This window comes from Bos javanicus, chromosome 8 (genome assembly GCF_032452875.1).
Source record: "Bos javanicus breed banteng chromosome 8, ARS-OSU_banteng_1.0, whole genome shotgun sequence".
NCBI lineage: Eukaryota > Metazoa > Chordata > Mammalia > Artiodactyla > Bovidae > Bos > Bos javanicus.
The window spans coordinates 23,280,042-23,298,871 of NC_083875.1; the positions used below are offsets into that span (position 1 = coordinate 23,280,042).

General features: G+C 41.1%; 2 protein-coding genes across 2 annotated transcripts; both read right to left on the minus strand.

The window, feature by feature from the left end:
- Window positions 1-9,419: 9,419 nt before the first annotated feature.
- Window positions 9,420-10,290, minus strand: LOC133252511 (interferon omega-1-like). The gene has a single exon (XM_061425154.1). The coding sequence runs from the start codon at window positions 10,213-10,215 to the stop codon at window positions 9,628-9,630; it is 588 nt and encodes a 195-aa protein (XP_061281138.1). The 5' UTR covers window positions 10,216-10,290; the 3' UTR covers window positions 9,420-9,627.
- Window positions 10,291-16,416: 6,126 nt separating this feature from the next.
- Window positions 16,417-17,164, minus strand: LOC133252510 (interferon alpha-F). The gene has a single exon (XM_061425153.1). The coding sequence runs from the start codon at window positions 17,162-17,164 to the stop codon at window positions 16,568-16,570; it is 597 nt and encodes a 198-aa protein (XP_061281137.1). The 3' UTR covers window positions 16,417-16,567.
- Window positions 17,165-18,830: the final 1,666 nt, after the last annotated feature.

Below are 18,830 nucleotides of genomic sequence, written 5' to 3' on the forward strand. Positions count from 1 at the left end.
TGCCTACATTCTCCTCTAGGAGTTTTATAGTTTCTGGTCTTACATTTAGATCTTTAATCCATTTTGAGTTTATTTTTGCGTATGGTGTTAGAAAGTGTTCTAGTTTCATTCTTTTGCAAGTGGTTGACCAGTTTTCCCAGCACCACTTGTTAAAGAGATTGTCTTTTCTCCATTGTATATTCTTGCCTCCTTTGTCAAAGATAAGGTATCCATAGGTGCGTGGGTTTATCTCTGGGCTTTCTATTTTGTTCCATTTAGCTATATTTCTGTCTTTGTGCCAGTACCATACTGTCTTGATGACTGTGGCTTTGTAGTACAGCCTGAAGTCGGGTAGGTTGATTCCTCCAGTTCCATTCTTCTTTCTCAAGATAGCTTTGGCTAATCGAGGTTTTTTGTATTTCCATACAAATTGTGAAATTATTTGTTCTAGCTCTGTGAAGAATACCGTTGGTAGCTTGATAGGGATTGCATTGAATCTATAAATTGCTTTGGGTAGTATACTCATTTTCACTATATTGATTCTTCCAATCCATGAACATGGTATATTTCTCCATCTATTAGTGTCCTCTTTGATTTCTTTCACCAGTGTTTTATAGTTTTCTATATATAGGTCTTTAGTTTCTTTAGGTAGATATATTCCTAAGTATTTTATTCTTTCTGTTGCAGTGGTGAATGGAATTGTTTCCTTAATTTCTCTTTCTGTTTCCTCATTATTAGTGTATAGGAATGCAAGGGATTTCTATGTGTTGATTTTATATCCTGCAACTTTACTATAATCATTGATTAGTTCTAGTAATTTTCTGGTGGAGTCTTTAGGGTTTTCTATGTAGAGGATCATGTCATCTGCAAATAGTGAAAGTTTTACTTCTTCTTTTCCAATTTGGATTCCTTTTATTTCTTTTTCTGCTCTGATTGCTGTGGCCAAAACTTCCAAAACTATGTTGAATAGTAATGGTGAAAGTGGGCACCCTTGTCTTGTTCCTGACTTTAGAGGAAATGCTTTCAATTTTTCACCATTGAGGATAATGTTTGCTGTGGGTTTGTCATATATAGCTTTTATTATGTTGAGGTATGTTCCTTCTATTCCTGCTTTCTGGAGAGATTTTATCATAAATGGATGTTGAATTTTGTCAAAGGCTTTTTCTGCATCTATTGAGGTAATCATACAGTTTTTATTTTTCAATTTGTTAATGTGGTGTGTTACATTGATTGATTTGTGGATATTGAAGAATCCTTGCATCCCTGGGATAAAGCCCACTTGGTCATGGTGTATGATCTTTTTAATGTGTTGTTGGATTCTGATTGCTAGAATTTTGTTAAGGATTTTTGCATCTATGTTCATCAGTGATACTGGCCTGTAGTTTTCTTTTTTTGTGGGATCTTTGTCAGGTTTTGGTATTAGGGTGATGGTAGCCTCATAGAATGAGTTTGGAAGTTTACCTTCCTCTGCAATTTTCTGGAAGAGTTTGAGTAGGATAGGTGTTAGCTCTTCTCTAAATTTTTGGTAGAATTCAGCTGTGAAGCCATCTGGACCTGGGCTTTTGTTTGCTGGAAGATTTTTGATTACAGTTTCAATTTCCGTGCTTGTGATGGGTCTATTAAGATTTTCTATTTCTTCCTGGTCCAGTTTTGGAAAGTTGTACTTTTCTAAGAATTTGTCCATTTCTTCCACATTGTCCATTTTATTGGCATATAATTGTTGATAGTAGTCTGTTATGATCCTTTGTATTTCTGTGTTGTCTGTTGTGATCTCTCCATTTTCATTTATAATTTTATTGATTTGATTTTTCTCCCTTTGTTTCTTGATGAGTCTGGCTAATGGTTTGTCAATTTTATTTATCCTTTCAAAGAACCAGCTTTTGGCTTTGTTGATTTTTGCTATGGTCTCTTGTTTCTTTTGCATTTATTTCTGCCCTAATTTTTAAGATTTCTTTCCTTCTACTAACCCTGGGGTTCTTCATTTCTTCCTTTTCTAGTTGCTTTAGGTGTAGAGTTAGGTTATTTATTTGACTTTTTTCTTGTTTCTTGAGGTATGCCTGTATTGCTATGAACTTTCCCCTTAGGACTGCTTTTACTGTGTCCAGCAGGTTTTGGGTTGTTGTGTTTTCATTTTCATTCATTTCTATGCAAATTTTGATTTCTTTTTTGAGTTCTTCTGTGATTTGTTGGTTATTCAGCAGCATGTTGTTCAGCTTCCATATGTTGGAATTTTTAATAGTTTTTCTTCTGTAATTGAGATCTAATCTTACTGCATTGTGGTCAGAAAAGATGCTTGGAATGATTTCTATTTTTTTGAATTTACCAAGGCTAGATTTATGGCCCAGTATGTGATCTATCCTGGAGAAGGTTCCATGTGCACTTGAGAAAAAGGTGAAATGAATTGTTTTGGGATGAAATGTCCTATAGATATCAATTAGGTCTAACTGATCTATTGTATCATTTAAAGTTTGTGTTTCCTTGTTAATTTTCTGTTTAGTTGATCTATCCATAGGTGTGAGTGGGGTATTAAAGTCTCCCACTATTATTGTGTTATTGTTAATTTTCTCCTTTCATACTTGTTAGCATTTGTCTTACATATTGCGGTGCTCCCGTGTTGGGTACATATATATTTATAATTGTTATATCTTCTTCTTGGATTGATCCTTTGATCATTATGTAGTGACCGTCTTTGTCTCTTTTCACAGCCTTTGTTTTAAAGTCTATTTTATCTGATATGAGTATTGCTACACCTGCTTTCTTTTGGTCCCTATTTGCTTGGAAAATCTTTTTCCAGCCCTTCACTTTCAGTCTGAATGTGTCCCCTGTTTTGAGGTGGGTCTCTTGTAGACAACATATGTAGGGGTCTTGTTTTTGTATCCATTCAGCCAGTCTTTGTCTTTTGGTTGGGGCATTCAATCCATTTACGTTTAAGGTAATTACTGATAAGTATGATCCCATTGCCATTTACTTTATTGTTTTGGGTTCGAATTTATACACCGTTTTTGTGTTTCCTGTCTAGAGAATATCCTTTAGTATTTGTTGGAGAGCTGGTTTGGTGGTGCTGAATTCTCTCAGCTTTTGCTTGTCTGTAAAGCTTTTGATTTCTCCTTCATATTTGAATGAGATCCTTGCTGGGTACAATAATCTGGGCTGTAGGTTATTTTCTTTCATCACTTTAAGTATGTCTTGCCATTCCCTCCTGGCCTGAAGAGTTTCTATTGAAAGATCAGCTGTTATCCTTGTGTGTTATTTGTTGTTTTTCCCTTGCTGCTTTTAATATTTGTTCTTTGTGTTTGATCTTTGTTAATTTGATTAATATATGTCTTGGGGTGTTTTGCCTTGGGTTTATCCTGTTTGGGACTCTCTGGGTTTCTTGAACTTGAGTGATTATTTCCTTCCCCATTTTAGGGAAGTTTCCAACTATTATCTCCTCAAGTATTTTCTCATGGTCTTTCTTTTTGTCTTCTTCTTCTGGGACCCCTATGATTTGAATGTTGTAGCGTTTAATATTGTCCTGGAGGTCTCTGAGATTGTCCTCATTTCTTTTAATTCGTTTTTCTTTTATCCTCTCTGATTCATTTATTTCTACCATTCTATCTTCTAATTCACTAATCCTATCTTCTGCCTCTGTTATTCTACTATTTGTTGCCTCCAGAGTGTTTTTGATCTTATTTATTGCATTGTTCATTATATATTGACTCTTTTTTATTTCTTCTAGGTCCTTGTTAAACCTTTCTTGCATTTTCTCAGTCCTTGCCTCCAGGCTATTTATCTGTGATTCCATTTTTATTTCAAGATTTTGGATCATTTTCACTATCATTATTTGGAATTCTTTATCAGGTAGATTCCCTATCTCTTCCTCTTTTGTTTGGTTTGGTGGGCATTTATCTTGTTCCTTTATCTGCTGGGTATTCCTCTGTCTCTTCATCTGGTTTAAATTGCTGAGTTTGGGGTGTCCTTTCTGTATTCTGGCAGTTTGTGGAGTTCTCTTTATTGTGGCATTTCCTCACTGTGTGTGGGTTTGTACAGGTGGTTTGTCAAGGTTTCTTGGTTAGGGAAGCTTGTGTCGGTGTTCTGGTGGGTGGAGCTGTATTTCTTCTCTCTGGAGTGCAATGAAGTGTCCAGTAATGAGTTATGAGATGTCTATGGTTTTGGGGTGACTTTGGGCAGCCTGTATCTTGGAGCTCAGGGCTGTGTTCCTTTGTTGCTGGAGAATTTGTTTGGTATGTCTTGCCCTGGAACTTGTTGGCCCTTGTGTGGTGCTTGGTTTCAGTGTAGGTATGGAGGCATTTGATGAGTTCCTGTCAGTTAATGCTCCTGGAGTCAGGAGTTCCCTGGAGTCAGGGTTTTGGACTTAAGCCTCCTGCTTTCAGTTATTGGTCTTATTTTTACAGTAGTTTCGAAACTTCTCCTTCTATACAGCACCCTTGGTAAAACATCTACGTTAAAGATGAAAAGTTTCTCCACTGTGAGGGTCACCCAGAGAGGTTCACAGCGTTACATGGAGAAGATAAGAGGGAGGAGGGAGTTAGAGGTGACCCAGAAGAGATGAGGTGGAATCAATAGAGGAGAGAGTGGGCTAACCAGTAATCACTTCCTTATGTGCACTTCACAACTGGACCTCTCAGAGATGTTCACGGAGTTATACAGAGAAGAGAAGGAGGAGGAAGGAGGCAGAGGTGGCCAGGAGGATAAAAGGGGGAATGAAAAGGAGGGAGACAGATCCAGCCAGTAATCAGTTCCCTAAGTGTTCTCCACCGTCTGGAACACACAGAAATTCACAGAGTTGGGTAGAGTAGAGAGGGGTTAGGGAGGAGACACAGGTGACCTGGTGGAGAAAAAGGAGAGTCCAAAGGGAGAGAGAGCAGTCAAGCCAGTAATCTCGCTCCCTAGTGAAAAATGGGTACTGAAGTTTGGGTTTTTAAAGGTACAAAATTGGTAACAAATACATAAAAGCAAAAATTAAAAATCTAGAGTAGAGTTTGGAATTTCAAAAATACAATGTTAAAGAAAAGAAGAAGGAAAAGAAAGAGAGAAAACAAAACAAAACAAAAACAAAGTTGCAAAAATTATAAAGAAAATATAGGTATAAAATTGATAACAAATATCAAAAAGCAAAAGTTAAAAATCTAGAGTAGAGTTTGGAATTTCAAAAATACAATGTTAAAAAAAAAGAAGAAGAAAAAGAAAGAGAGGGAGAAAAAAAAAGTAGCAAAAATTATAAAGAAAATATAGGTACAAAATTGATAACAAATACCAAAAAGCATAAATTAAAAATCTAGAGTTGAGTTTGGAATTTCAGATATACAGTGTTATATAAAAGAAGAAGAGAAAGAAAGAGAGAAAAAAAGTCACAAAAATTATATTAAAAAAATAGGTACAAAATTGATATCAAATACCAAAAAGCTAAAATTAAAAATCTAGAGTAGAGTTTGGAATTTCAAAAAAACAATGTTAAAGAAAAGAAGGAAAAAAAAAAGGTCAAAAAAATTATAAAATATATATATATATGAAGTTTGCTTTAAAAAAAATAGGGTCCTTTTTTTTTTTTTTTTTTTTTGCAAAGTAATAGTAGGTTATAAAAGTGAAAATTAAAGGAATAATAGAGGACTTAAAATTTTTTTAAAAAATTAAAAAAAAGAGAAAGAATGAATGATTGTAAAAATAGTAAAAATATATCAGGACTTTCTCTGGTTTTGTTGTCGGTATTGTGGGTTCAGTTCATTTTTGGCTAGTTCCTTGGTCCGACTTACATTTCTCAAGATCTATAGGCCCCTTCCTATGTAGACGGTACTAACCACAGGGTTTTAATCTATTGCCTGTAGCTTCCAAGGCGGTTCCCTCTGTTATAGCTTCTGTTTGCTGGTCTCTTCAGTGTCTGGATTCTGCCCTGACACAAAGGGGACGGTGGAGGACACTTTTTTTTTTTTTTTAGTCTCACTTGTTCAGTCACACTGTGGGGCGGGAGGGACACTGCAAACAAACAACACTGGTGTGTGCTCGCAGTGCCTCAGCCACACTGGGTCTGCCCCCACTCACGGCACGTGTAGCCTCCCTGCCCACACTGCTCAGGTTCTAGGTTGCTCCTCCGGGAACCATCCGAGGCCGGCCCTGGGCTGCCTGCACCTCCCAGGTCCAAGCCGCTCAGGTTCAGGCACTCGGGTAGTCCTCAGAGGCGCAGACTCGTTTGGGCCTGCGTTTTGTGCCCTTCCCAGGTCCGAGCAGCTCAGGTGATGAGGTGTTTGGTGAGCGCGATTGCTGCGACTTATCACCTTCCTGCCGCTCAGTTATCTAGGTGTACAATCGGCGCACCTTCTTAGGTGGATGTTGACCGTCCAGACCCCCAAGAAGTCTTAGTTAGCAAAGAAGCCTGCTTACAGTTTTATAGATAATGTCTCTCTGGGGCTGCGATTGCCCCCTTCCAGCTCTGGCTGCCTGTCACCGGAGGGGATGGTCTGCAGCCGGCTATCTCTGTTCAGTCCTTTGTTCTGTGCGCGGGCCTGGCGGTGTCTTAGGTTAGGGCTGGCTTTTCGCATGGTAGATATCCCACAGTCTGGTTTGCTAGCCCAAATTATTTCGCTCAGATAGCGCTCGGGGCAGTCAGGCCAGATCCTTACTGTAAGCGATGCAGCCCGAGCCACGCCTCCCTGCCCAGCCCCCACTTGCTAATGGTGTGTGCAGGCATCTGCGCTGCTTCTCCGCTGGGGGAGTTACCATAGGGCTTGTAATCTGCGGGTTTTAATTGTTTATTTATTTTTCCTCCCTGTTATGTTGCCCTCTGTGCTTCCAAGGCTCTGCACAGATTCAGCAGTGAGAAGGTTTCCTGGTGTTTGGAAACTTCTCTCTTTTTAAGACTCCCTTCCCGGGATGGAACTCCGTCCCTCCCTCTTTTGTCTCTTTTTTTGTCTTTTATATTTTTTCCTACCTCCTTTTGAAGAGTTGGGTTGCTTTTCTGGGTGCCTGATGTCCTCTGCTGGCATTCAGAAGTTGTTTTGTGGAATTTACTCAGCGTTTAAATGTTCTTTTGATGAATTTGTGGGGGAGAAAGTGTTCTCCCCGTCCTACTCCTCCGCCATCTTAGCTCCTCCCCACTGCAGATTGCTTTTCTTTCAGAGTTCTTCTGAACCAATTCCAAGAGGTGGACTAGAAGACTGGAGTATGACTGATGACAACCACCATCAATTAGGAAAAGGAAAATTAATGGTTGCTGCTAGATGCCATGTGTCACCAGTCAGATTGGCAAAATTGAAAAGGATGATAAGATCCTGTTTTTGTCAATGAGTGAGAACATATAAGAGCTTATATGGTCTTGAATGTGGCTTCATGTAGTCATTGTTGTCATGGATGTTGGCAGTATGCATGCGCAAGGTTTATGTATTTGGACCAATAAAATTGACTTCATGGCCCCGTGTTCAGAGAAAGACTCTCGCTTGGGTATAAGACACCTGCATACACTTGTAGCAGTCTCTCCTCAAAGGCAGTAATTTCTGAGAAGGACTGACTCTAGGAGGTGACACTGCCAGCACTTAGGGGACTGAAGTCTTCATGGAAAACAACTAGGATCAAACCCAGGACAGCCCAGAGCTGGAGAGCAGAGCCTCACCCTGCATGGCCCTTGCTCTTTTCTTCCTGCCTCTACTTTGCTGCTGAAAGACTGAAACCCAACAGCGAGTTGAGAAGGTAAGTTTAGAAATGTCTTCAAGAAGTAGTAGAGTTGTACTCATACTAAAGAAGCAAGAAACATTATTAATGAGTAATGTGTGTGATTTTCTGCATTCATATGAGATCTCTATGATTTCCCTATTATTCATTTTTATAGTAGATCAAAGCATTTTCTACTAATCCTTTTTTTTTAATTTAATTTTTTATTTTATGTTTTTTTTAATTTTTTAAAATTTTATTTTATTTTTAAACTTTACAATATTGTACTGGTTTACATATAATATCATATATGGAAGGAATCACCAGTCCAGGTTCAATGCATGATACTGGATGCTTGGGGCTGGCGCACTGGGACGACCCAGAGGGATGGAATGGGGAGGGAGGAGGGAGGAGGCTTCAGGATGGGAAACACATGTATACCTGTGGCGGATTCATTTCGATATAATTCTTCTTTCTCAAAGAATTTCTGTGACTTCCTAAGAATACTTCTAGAAGTCTGAAACACAGAAATTGGAATTGTCTTCAGCCTTGAGCACAGGAGAGTTCACACACTGAATATACTATGAAACTAGCACCCAAGTTAAATATTTTTACCAAAGACCTAGCATCTTTCCAGTGCTGCCTTTCAGTCACTGCCTCAGGCCAGCTGTCCTGCCTGCTCCCTGTGGGCAGCTACTCTGGGACTCTCCCTGTCCTGATTATTTGACCAAGCACACTTTTATGCTTCTTGTAATATGGACTCATTGATCCAAATGGTATTCCGATGAAAAACTACTGTTATTTTCCTGATATTTGAGAAGAAGATCAAGATAGAATGCATGCCTGCATGCATGCTAAGTTGGTTCAGTCATGTCCAACTCCTGTGACCCATGGACTGTAGCCCACCAGGCTCCTCTGTCCATGGGATTTTCAAGAAAGGATACTGGAGTGGGTTGCCATTTCCTTCTCCTTAGTGTTTGTGATATTTTTCAGGGTCACACTGCTGTTAAATAGCAAAGCTGCAATTCAAAGGTTTTGAAACTTCTAGAACTCTCCTTTCACTTGTGCTCTCTTCCAGTGATTTCCACTCAGAGAAATTTTGAAGCCAGAAACCATCACAGAACAGAGCTCCTGTGTTGGAGGCAGTGAAGATATAGTGTAAGGGAGTGGGTTGTTCAGTAAAGCAGGACTGAGGAGAAGGTGGGAGAAAGAGTAACAGGTGTCAGGATCAGCCACTCAGCACCACATGTTCACAGCTTCCCTGGAGGAGGGGAGTCCTCCCCCCACATACTGACACCAACCATTCTTTGCTTATTGGGTATACACTATTTATATTTGTGACTTGAGGGCTAATCATTTACCACCATTTCAGAGACTCCTTTCTACTTGTTTTTTTGTTTTGTTTTGTTTTTTTGGGTAGAGAGGGCTGCACTCCACAGCTTGCAGGATCTTAGTTCCCTGACCAGGTATCCATAGCACCTGAGCTTCTCACACTGGAAGCATGGAGTCCTATCCACTGGACTGCCAGGGAATTCCAGGAATTCTACCTTTTGACAATCATTTCTGAAACGTAATACAACTGTTCTGTAGTATAAATGGACAAATGCTATTCCATGATAGGTTTATGTAGACAAAATAAATATTTAGTTCTTCATAATGAAAAAACAAAGTTACTTTCATAAAAATTTAATAAATAAAACAAATTAGAAGATTAAGGAAATGAACATATTTTCTAAATTTTATTACAATGCAGAAAAACATTTTTACATGAAAATATAAATATGATGAGATAAAAGAAAATAAATACATAAATAAACATAAATAACATCAAGGGAGTTATCCTCTTGCAGTTGAATACTTTTTATATCTACTTTCTTATTGCTACTGAGAAAGTACTGTTGATTGAATCCAGGAAACACTGTGGCTAAAGCAGAAATCAGAGTCTTCTGAAATGACCTCAGGTGAGTGTGCAAGGGTGATGTGGCGTCTTAGTCAGTGAGAGTCATGTCAAGGTGAGTTCAAGTCTGAGTCCATCATTCTTAACCTTTCTTGCAAGCTGATTGATGAAGAGAACGATCTCATGATTTCCACTATGACGATTTCCCAGGCGCAGTCGCTGTATTCCCTCTCTTTCAGGTAGACATGGATGCCCTGGAAGTACTTCTTCACGGCCAGTGTGGGGCCCGTCCTTCCCAGGGCAGAGTCTTCCTCTCCTGTCACCGGGCCCAGGCAGGCGTCCAGGTCGTCCAGCTGCTGATGGAGTCCAGTGAGGAGCTGCTCCAGGAGGGTGGTGTCCCAGGCAGCAGAGGAGCGCTCTGTGTGGAAGAGGTTGAAGGTCTGCTGGAGCATCTCGTGGAGCACAGAGAAGGCCTGGGCCTCCTGAAGCTGGCCACCCTCCACCATCTCCTGGGGGAAAGCAAAGTCTCTTCTGTCCTGCAGACAGAAGCGAGGGGAGAGTCTCCTCATTTGGCCCAGGAGCCTGAGGTTCTGCCTGCCAACCAGCACGTGGTTCTGAGACAGGTCACAGCCCAGGGATCCTCCAGGGCCATAGCTGACCAGCACCAGGGCCATCATTAGAGAGAGCACAACGGCCATGGGGAAGATTAGGCTGCTGCTGACCTGGCTGAGGCAGCGTCTGGTGGAACCTTGAGGTAGGTTCTCTGACGCCACTCTTTCTAAGCAAGGCCATTAAATAAGGAACATGGTAATTTTCATTTTCTAATTGTTTTAATACACTTTCACTTCCTTTTTTGATTTTCATTTGTGTATTCGCAATATGATCAAAGAAAATGTCATCAGTTTAAAGTATTAAATTTACGTATTTCCCAATAACTTCAAATGTACCCATCCAATTGGATATTTGTCACTCAAATGAGAACATTTTTATTATTCAAGACTTTTACTTAAACTTTTCAACACTTTTCTGCTCAGAGTTTCTGAGCTGGAGGAAGGAGATTCAGTGATGGTGTTGTCTCTCACTGGAAGCTTATGTCACAGAATCTAGAGAGTTTCAGTCATTCATTCAGACCATTGATTCCACTGGATATGTCTGTTCCTCTATCTCTTTCTTCCTCTGAGAATGAAGGATGGTGAGAACCAGGCTACTGGTTCAGGGAGAAATAGCCTTCTTTCCTTTACTTGAGTATAATTTTTCACTTAGTTTCTACATTCTTTTAGTGACTTGTTGACCAGGATTGGTCTTGCTGCTCCTGCTCTAGTTCTAATTCACCTTGAAATAAGAACAATAAAGTGAAGGGAAGAAAGGCAGAGGGGCTGTATCTCTATCATATGTAAGACTTTAGTTTTTTTTGTTGTTGTTGTTTCCCTTTGCCACTTTCCTAGAAAGTAAAACTCCACAGTTGTTTTGTGGGCAAAAAGAAAACTAATCTAAGTCTGAACGTCTGAATATGAATGAAGGTAAGTTGTTTTCCCCAACACAATGATATCTTCTGAGTTAGCAAACTTCAGTGCAGAACAGCTGGGGATGAGCTGTGGTAGAGGGGAAGCATGAGGCCAGTATGGACAACAGAAAGGCTGGGCCATGGCTGCTCTGACAGAGGCTCACGAAGGTCGAGTCCTGAGTCAAGTGACTGTCCTTTGCTTTGCAAGATCAGCTACCTCATTTTTCTTTCAATTAATGCATGAGGATTAGTTTCAGGAGAGAAGGAAGAAGTCAAACCCATCATCTAACAAGAGATGGACAACTAGAATGCCAATTGCTGAAATACTAACCTTTGCTGTCAGTGTCTTGGAGACCAGCTTGCTGAGCATCTGTCTAGGTAATAAATCCACTCAGGCAATGAGAAGATGCTTTGAAAGAAACTAGAATGAAATAGAATTAAATGATTCCAAAACATCCTGAACTTAATCTGGATAATAGTAATTATGATATTAAAAACAATCGCTGAATTTTATTGCCTGCTACTAATGGAGTGTTCAAGCTGGTTTTAGAAAAGGCAGAGGAACCAGAGATCAAATTGCCAACATCCGTTGGATCATTGAAAAAGCAAGAGAGTTCCAGAAAAACATCTATTTGTGCTTTACTGGCTATGCCAAAGCCTTTGACTGTGTGGCTCACAATAAACTGTGGAAAATTCTGAAAGAGATGGGAATACCAGACCACCTGATCTACCTTGAGAAACCTATATGCAGGTCAGGAAGCAACAGTTAGAATTGGACATAGAACAACAGACTGGTTCCAAATAGTAAAAGGAATCTGTCAAGGCTGTATATTGTCACCCTGCAGAGTACATCATGAGAAACGCTGGGCTGGAAGAAGCACAAGATCAAATCAAGATTGCCAGGAGAAATATCAATAACCTCAGAAATGCAGATAATACCACCCTTATGGCAGAAAGTGAAGAGGAACTAAAAAGCCTCTTGATGAAAGTGAAAGAGGAGAGTGAAAAAGTTGGCTTAAAGCTCAACATTCAGAAAACGAAAATCATGGCATCTGGTCCCATCACTTCATGGGAAATAGATGGGGACACGGTGGAAACAGTGTCAGACTTTATTTTGGGGGGGCTCCAAAATCACTGCAGATGGTGATTGCAGCCATGAAATTAAAAGACGCTTACTCCTTGGAAGGAAAGTTATGACCAACCTAGATCACATATTAAAAAGCAGAGACATTACTTTGCCAACAAAGGTCCATGTAGTCAAGGCTATGGTTTTTCCAGTGGTCATGTATGGATGTGAGAGTTGGACTGTGAAGAAGGCTGAGCACTGAAGAATTAATGCTTTTGAACTGTGGTGTTGGAGAAGACTCTTGAGAGTCCCTTGGACTGCAAGGAGATCCAACCAGTCCATCCTAAAGAAGATCAGCCCTGGGTGTTGTTTGGAAGGACTGATGCTAAAGCTGAAACTCCAGTACTTTGGCCACTTCATGCGAAGAGTTGACTCATTGCAAAAGACTCTGATGCTGGAAGGGATTAGGGGCAGGAAGAGAAGGGGATGACAGAGGATGAGATGGCTGGATGGCATCACCAACTCGATGGACATGAGTTTGGTTGAACTCCAGGAGTTGGTGATGGACAGGGAGGCCTGGCGTGCTGCGATTCATGGGGTCACAATGAGTCGAACACAACTTAGTGACTGAACTGAACTGAATGGACTAGTCATTTTCAAGCTCTTTATAATTTTAACTGTATCCTCTCATTAACTCTTAGGGTCCCACTTACTTATACTCCTGGAGAAAAATATAAATCTAGACAAATGAACTATTCAAATCATAGCAAAGATTCAAGAGCAAACCTTGGGGGCTTTGATTTGTCTGATCGATCCAATTTAAAAAAAAAAAGGAAGGCTGCAAATGAACATGACATTAAGGAACCAATGAAATAAGTGATTGGAGGAGAGTGAGTTGACAAAGACCCCTTAATCCATTTCAGATGCCAAAGGGTCACTATCTATTGTTTTGTAGGGCCACAGTGTATGGTCTGCAGTCTGCAAAATTAAGGTCTAATCATAAATAGTCAAAATCACTATTAAGTACTTGGAAGGGAGTAGATTGTTCTGCCAGCTAAAAGAAAAGCAGGAGTTTGCTCATTATCTAGTGGTTAGGATCCAGCACTTTCACTGCTGTGACCTGATTTCAATCCCTGGTTGGGAAGTCCGATCACACAAGCCTCACAGAAGTCTAAGCATTTATGAGTGGTTTCCTCAATGAAATATAGTAAAATGATTTTATTAACCCTATGAAAGGTAAGCCCTAGTTTCTATGTATTTTAATCTTTTGCACTTTCTTGTGAGCTTAAGAACAAAAAAAAAAGCATCTAACAGTTTCTTGCCACATGAGTTCTGACATTTCTCCTTCAGGATGACAATGAAAATATCTTTCTGCATCAGATTCTGCAGAATGAAGTCTCTACCCACTGCAGTCCCTGACCTCCAACACACCCTGATAGGAGTTCAGGGTTGAGATCAGGAACGAGGCACTCTGTGCTCTGGGAAAACTGACACAACAGGCCTTCAGATAGTTAAATAATTTCCATAGAAAATTGATGAACCCAATTTTACAACTTCTCATGGGTAGAAAAGCTCTAAAATCTTTCAGAGAGACATCTGTTCCTCCTGATTCTCAGCCACTTTCTCCCAAGATGTGAGCTTATCTGCACGTCACCTCTTCTCCACAATCGCATGCATACTGACCTCCTCTATGTCCGTGGAGCAGTTCCTCAGAGCTGAGGGGAGGCTGTCCTCTGGCCTATAGTCCTCAGCAAGTTCTCCCAATAAAATGAACTCTCGGGAGTCATGTTTTTGGGTTTTTTTTTTTTTTTTTTTGGTTGACAAAGTCCCCTTCCAGGAGACCTCCTCAGGTAACCTGCTGTTCTCATTCTCAAGGAAGACACCTGCATTTCTCACCTCCAGTCCAGCCGGGTCATCCTGGTGTCTACTGATGGAGTCCAGTGAAGAACCGCTACTCTATTTCCCAACTTCTGGTCAAGATGTGGGTGTTGAGGAGGCCTGTGTGTGACCAAGATGGAAGCGCATGTGTGCTTCCTAGACAGAAGCAGTGAACATTTTTCTCCTTAGCAGAGAGAAACTGGCTTGAATTGTGAACTAAGCCTCAAAGCCTTGTATGTTATCTTTTTAAAAAATTTCTAGCTCAACCTATTAAACATCATTAAGTAATGCTATAGAACTGACATGAAAAGGTTATTTAGAAAATAATTTGTTAATGAAATGATATTTTTAGCAGTAATATCAGAATGTTTTTTACTTGTTTAGGACCCTTATCCTCAGGAAGGTTTCCAAACCTCTCAATGTACTTTACATGTTCCCTGAGGGGCTTCCATGGTGGCTCAGTGGTGAGGAGCCCACCTGCCAATAGGACCACATGCGGTCCTAGAGGATGTGCATGCTGCAGAACAGCTGAGCCGTGTGCTGCAACTATTGCCCTGTGCTCTAGACCCCAGGACCCCCATTACTGAAGCCAAGTGCACCAGAGCCTGTGCTCCCCAACAAGAGGAGCTACCACAGTGAGAAGCCTGTGCACCACAAGTGGAGAGGACCCACCTTTGGCACAACTAGAGGAAAGTCCATGCGGCAATGAAGACACAGCACAGTGAAAAATGAATAAAAAATAAAATTATTTCAAAAGTCCCTCCGACTTTACATATAGCTACTGAGTGCTGTATGTCCCAGCTGGAAAGAAGAGAAAGATGACTGATCCGTCAGTGTCCTGAAGATTGCCTACATTAAATACATGAATTTCCACAAAGATCTTTGTTACTTTGAGAAATTTTATTCTTCCAGTGTGCATGTTACTAACATGAGTCCTACAAGGAAAGCTCTGTCCCACTGTTGCTAAATGTATTAAAAGCCCTGCCTGTGCCCCTTCTATTCAATCTTGTTTGATTTTGTTTGTCTCTCAAAGATGCAAAGACACCATGATGGAATTTAAGAGCTTCCTTGGATTGCATTGTCCCCAGGTACCTCTTGTCCTGCTCTGTGGTAACTTGCTGGGTCCTAAGGAAGAAACAAGTCTGCAGCTGTGACGGGAGTGACCGTCGCCCCTTCCAGGACTCTGCAGGCTACTGTGGTGTGAACGTCACTCGTGCTGGGGACACAGCTGGTGGCCAGACATTCGTGCTCTGCCTCTGCTCTCAGCATCTGCTTCAGTCTTCTCAGTCTCTGAACAGGAATGTTGTGGAGAAGCACTTGCCTCAGTGTAGTTCATCTGTGTTGTTCTGTGTCCTGAGAACCCGCTGCTGCTCCAGTGAACACTTTAAACATCTCTGTTCTCCTTCCAAGTTCTCAAGCTGCTGCTGCCTTTCCATGTTTACGGTGCTTTGAGCTTTTCTCAAATGAGATTCCTGAACCAGGTGAGTTCCTCCTGGTGCAACCAGCACATGGAATAGCCTAGGTAAACACTCAGAGGAGCCCCTGGTGTCTCCACAATTGTTCACTGTGGGGCAGGGTTCCCTCTATTTACTGTGTTTCTCTGGGAGGCTGGACAGTCTGGACCTGCAGTGCTTGGCAGGCAGAGCAGGTGAAGTCATAGGAGAGTGTCTGACAGATCTAGAACATTCACTTAGGTTCCGCTTTTAGTTGGTGGTTTGCTGTCATAAGGGGAAATTGACAACCAGAAACCGTAATGGAGAAGGACACAGCTGTATGAATGGAGAGGACACCTTCATGCAGAGTGAATGAGGAGAGCACACTGGGGATTTCTACACTGGGAGGAAGTGAATGACTGTGATATTTGAGTATAAGGATAAGATATTCACCTCACCTCTTGCCAACTGAATACCATGTCTTCAAGCATCTCTACAATTGTTTCCAGGGAAAAAAATTCCACAACCAACAAGAGGCAGAAAATCCTTCCCAAAGATTCATCAAATCCTGAAGGATGGATTTTTTATTGTTGTTGTTCGTTGTTTTTAGGTTACTGTTTTTGAAAAAAATCAGAATTACAAAAAGCACTGGAGTGGTTATGTTCAAGGTCCTCAGAGCAACAACATAGCTAGAGCTAGAGTATTTTTACTTCTAACATGTGAATCCTAAAGAGGGCTCAAGGAATCGTAAAATGCATTTTTTAATCAAGTTGCCATTCAGGCTTGGTGTTTCTGTTTTAATGAAAAAACAAAGTTAAGTCTTTTACAGTAAGAATTTAATAAAGGAAGAAAAATCATAAACTGACTAAATACAAAATATACAGTTTCCCATAAGTATACATACATAATATTTTATCAACAAAATAATTTAAATATTTATAAATAGTTAAATAAATATTAAAATAGATAAATGTCCAGGTAATTAAATACGTAGATAGATCAACTTTGGCATCTGTGAGGAACCAGTTCCTATAGAGTAGAACATGATGTTGCTTAATATTCCAGAAATCATTTGACGTATTGATTCAATTCAGGGTGCAATGACAGCAGAAATCAGAGTCCTTGACATGGCAGCACAGGAGGACATGTGGTCTGTTGGTCCATGAGAATCATTTCCGTGTTGAACCAGGTGTGTGTCCGTCCTTTCTTCTGAAACTCTCCTGCAAGTTTGTTGAGGAAGAGAAGGCTCTCATGACTTCTGCTCTGACAACTTCCCAGGCACAAGGGCTGTGTCTCTTCTCTTGCAGATAGAGAGTGAGTCTGTGGAAGTATTTCCTCACAGCTAGGCTGGAGTCCTTCTTGAGCAGGGGGGCCCCTCGAAGCCCCTCCTCCTGCCTCAGACAGGCTTGCAGGTCAGTAAGCTGCTGATCCAGTGCAGCGCGAAGCTTGTCCAGGAGGCTCTCATCCCACGCAGCGGCCGAGCCCTCTGTGCTGAAGAGCTGGGAGGTGTGCTGGGTCACCTCGTGGAGCACAGAGATGGCTTGAGCCTTCTGCAACTGGCTGCCACCCAGCGCCTCCTGGGGGAATGCGAAGTCATTTCTGTCCTGCAGGCAGGAGGAAGGGGAGACCCTCCTCAGTTGTTGCAGGAGCATCAGGACCCTCCTGTTGGCCAGGCTGTGGATGTGAGGCAGGTGGCAGCCCGGAGAGCAGATGGCGTTGCAGCTGAGCAGCAGCAGGGCCAGAAGTAAGGACCAGGCTGGGGCCATCGGGGACCTTGCAGATGCTTCTCCTGGGGAGGTGGGTGACTCTGTGAACCTGCTCTCTTTGTTCTCTGAAGACCTTCCTTCAGGCCTGTGTCTTAAGTAGGAGCCCATGGTTTCCATTTTCTGAAAGTTCCCTCTTGCTTTCTACTTTCGTTTTTGTTTTCATTTTGCACTCTCCAAATGGGTTAAGGCAGCATTTCTCAATCATTGTTTTTCATGTTTCCCTTCTTTCTTCTGACCACAGAGCCTTTTTAGATATTTTTTAGGTGCCTCCACTGTGAAATTTTGATAGCAGAGGTATACTGGGTATGTTTTTATGGACTCTATGGATATCTTTTGTCTGTACATAGAAAAAGAAAGTATAAATCTTACTCTTTGCATTCAATGTAGAGTTAAGAATCACATAAAATTTTAAGCTATAATTTAAATGTGAAAGCTACTGATTTTTTTAATTTATTTTTTTATTGAAGGATAATTACTTTACAGAATTTTGTTGTTTTCTATCAAACCTCAACATTAATTAGTCACAGGTATACATATATCCCTCCCTTTGAAACTCCTTCACATCTCCCTTCCCATCCCAACCCTCTAGGTTGATACAGAGCCCCTGTTTGAATTTCCTGAGCCATTCAGCAAATTCCCTTTGGCTATATATTTACATACGGTAATGTAAGTTTCCATGTTACTGTCTCCATACATCTCACCCTCTCCTCCCCTCTGCACGTGTCCATAAGTCTATTCTCTATGTCTGTTTCTCCATTGCTGCCGGGCAAATAAATTCTTCAGTACCATTTTTCTGTATTCCATAGACGTGCATTAGAATATGATATTTATCTTTCTCTTTCTGACTCACTTCAGTCTGTATAACAGGTTCTAGATTCATCCACCTCATCAGAACTGACTCAAATGCATTCCTTTTTATGGCTGAGTAATATTCCATTCTGTATATATACCACAACTTCTTTAACCATTCATCTATCAATGGACATCTAGGTTGCTTCCATGTTCTGCTAAGTCACTTCAGTCGTGTCCGACTCTGTGTGACCCCAGAGACGGTAGCCCACCAGGCTCCCCCGTCCCTGGGATGCTCCAGGCAAGAACACTGGAGTGGGTTGCCATTTCCTTCTCCAATGCATGAAAGTGAAAAATGAAAGTGAAGTCACTCAGTCCTGTCTGACTCCCAGCAACCCCATGGACTGCAGCCCACCAGGCTCCTCCATCCACGGGATTCTCCAAGCAAGAGTACTGGAGTGGGTTGCCATTGCCTTCTCCTGCTTCCATGTTCTAGCTGTTGTAAATAGTGCCGCAATGAACAATGGGATACATGTGTCTTTTTCAACCCTGGTTTACTCAGGGTATATGTCTAGAAAGGGGATTGCTGGGTCATATGGTAGTTTTATTCCTAATTTTTAAGGAATCTCCATACCATCTTCCCTAGTGGCTGTATCAATTTACATTCCCACCAACAGTGCAAGAGCTTTCCCTTTTCTCCACATCCTCTCCGGCATTTATTGTTTGTAGACTTTTGGATGATGGCCATTCAGACCTGTGTGAGGTGATATCTCATTGTGGTTTTGATTTGCATTTCTCTAATAATGAGTGATATTGAGCATCTTTTCATGTGTTTTTAGCCACCTGTAATGTATTTGGAGAAATGACTGTTTAGGTC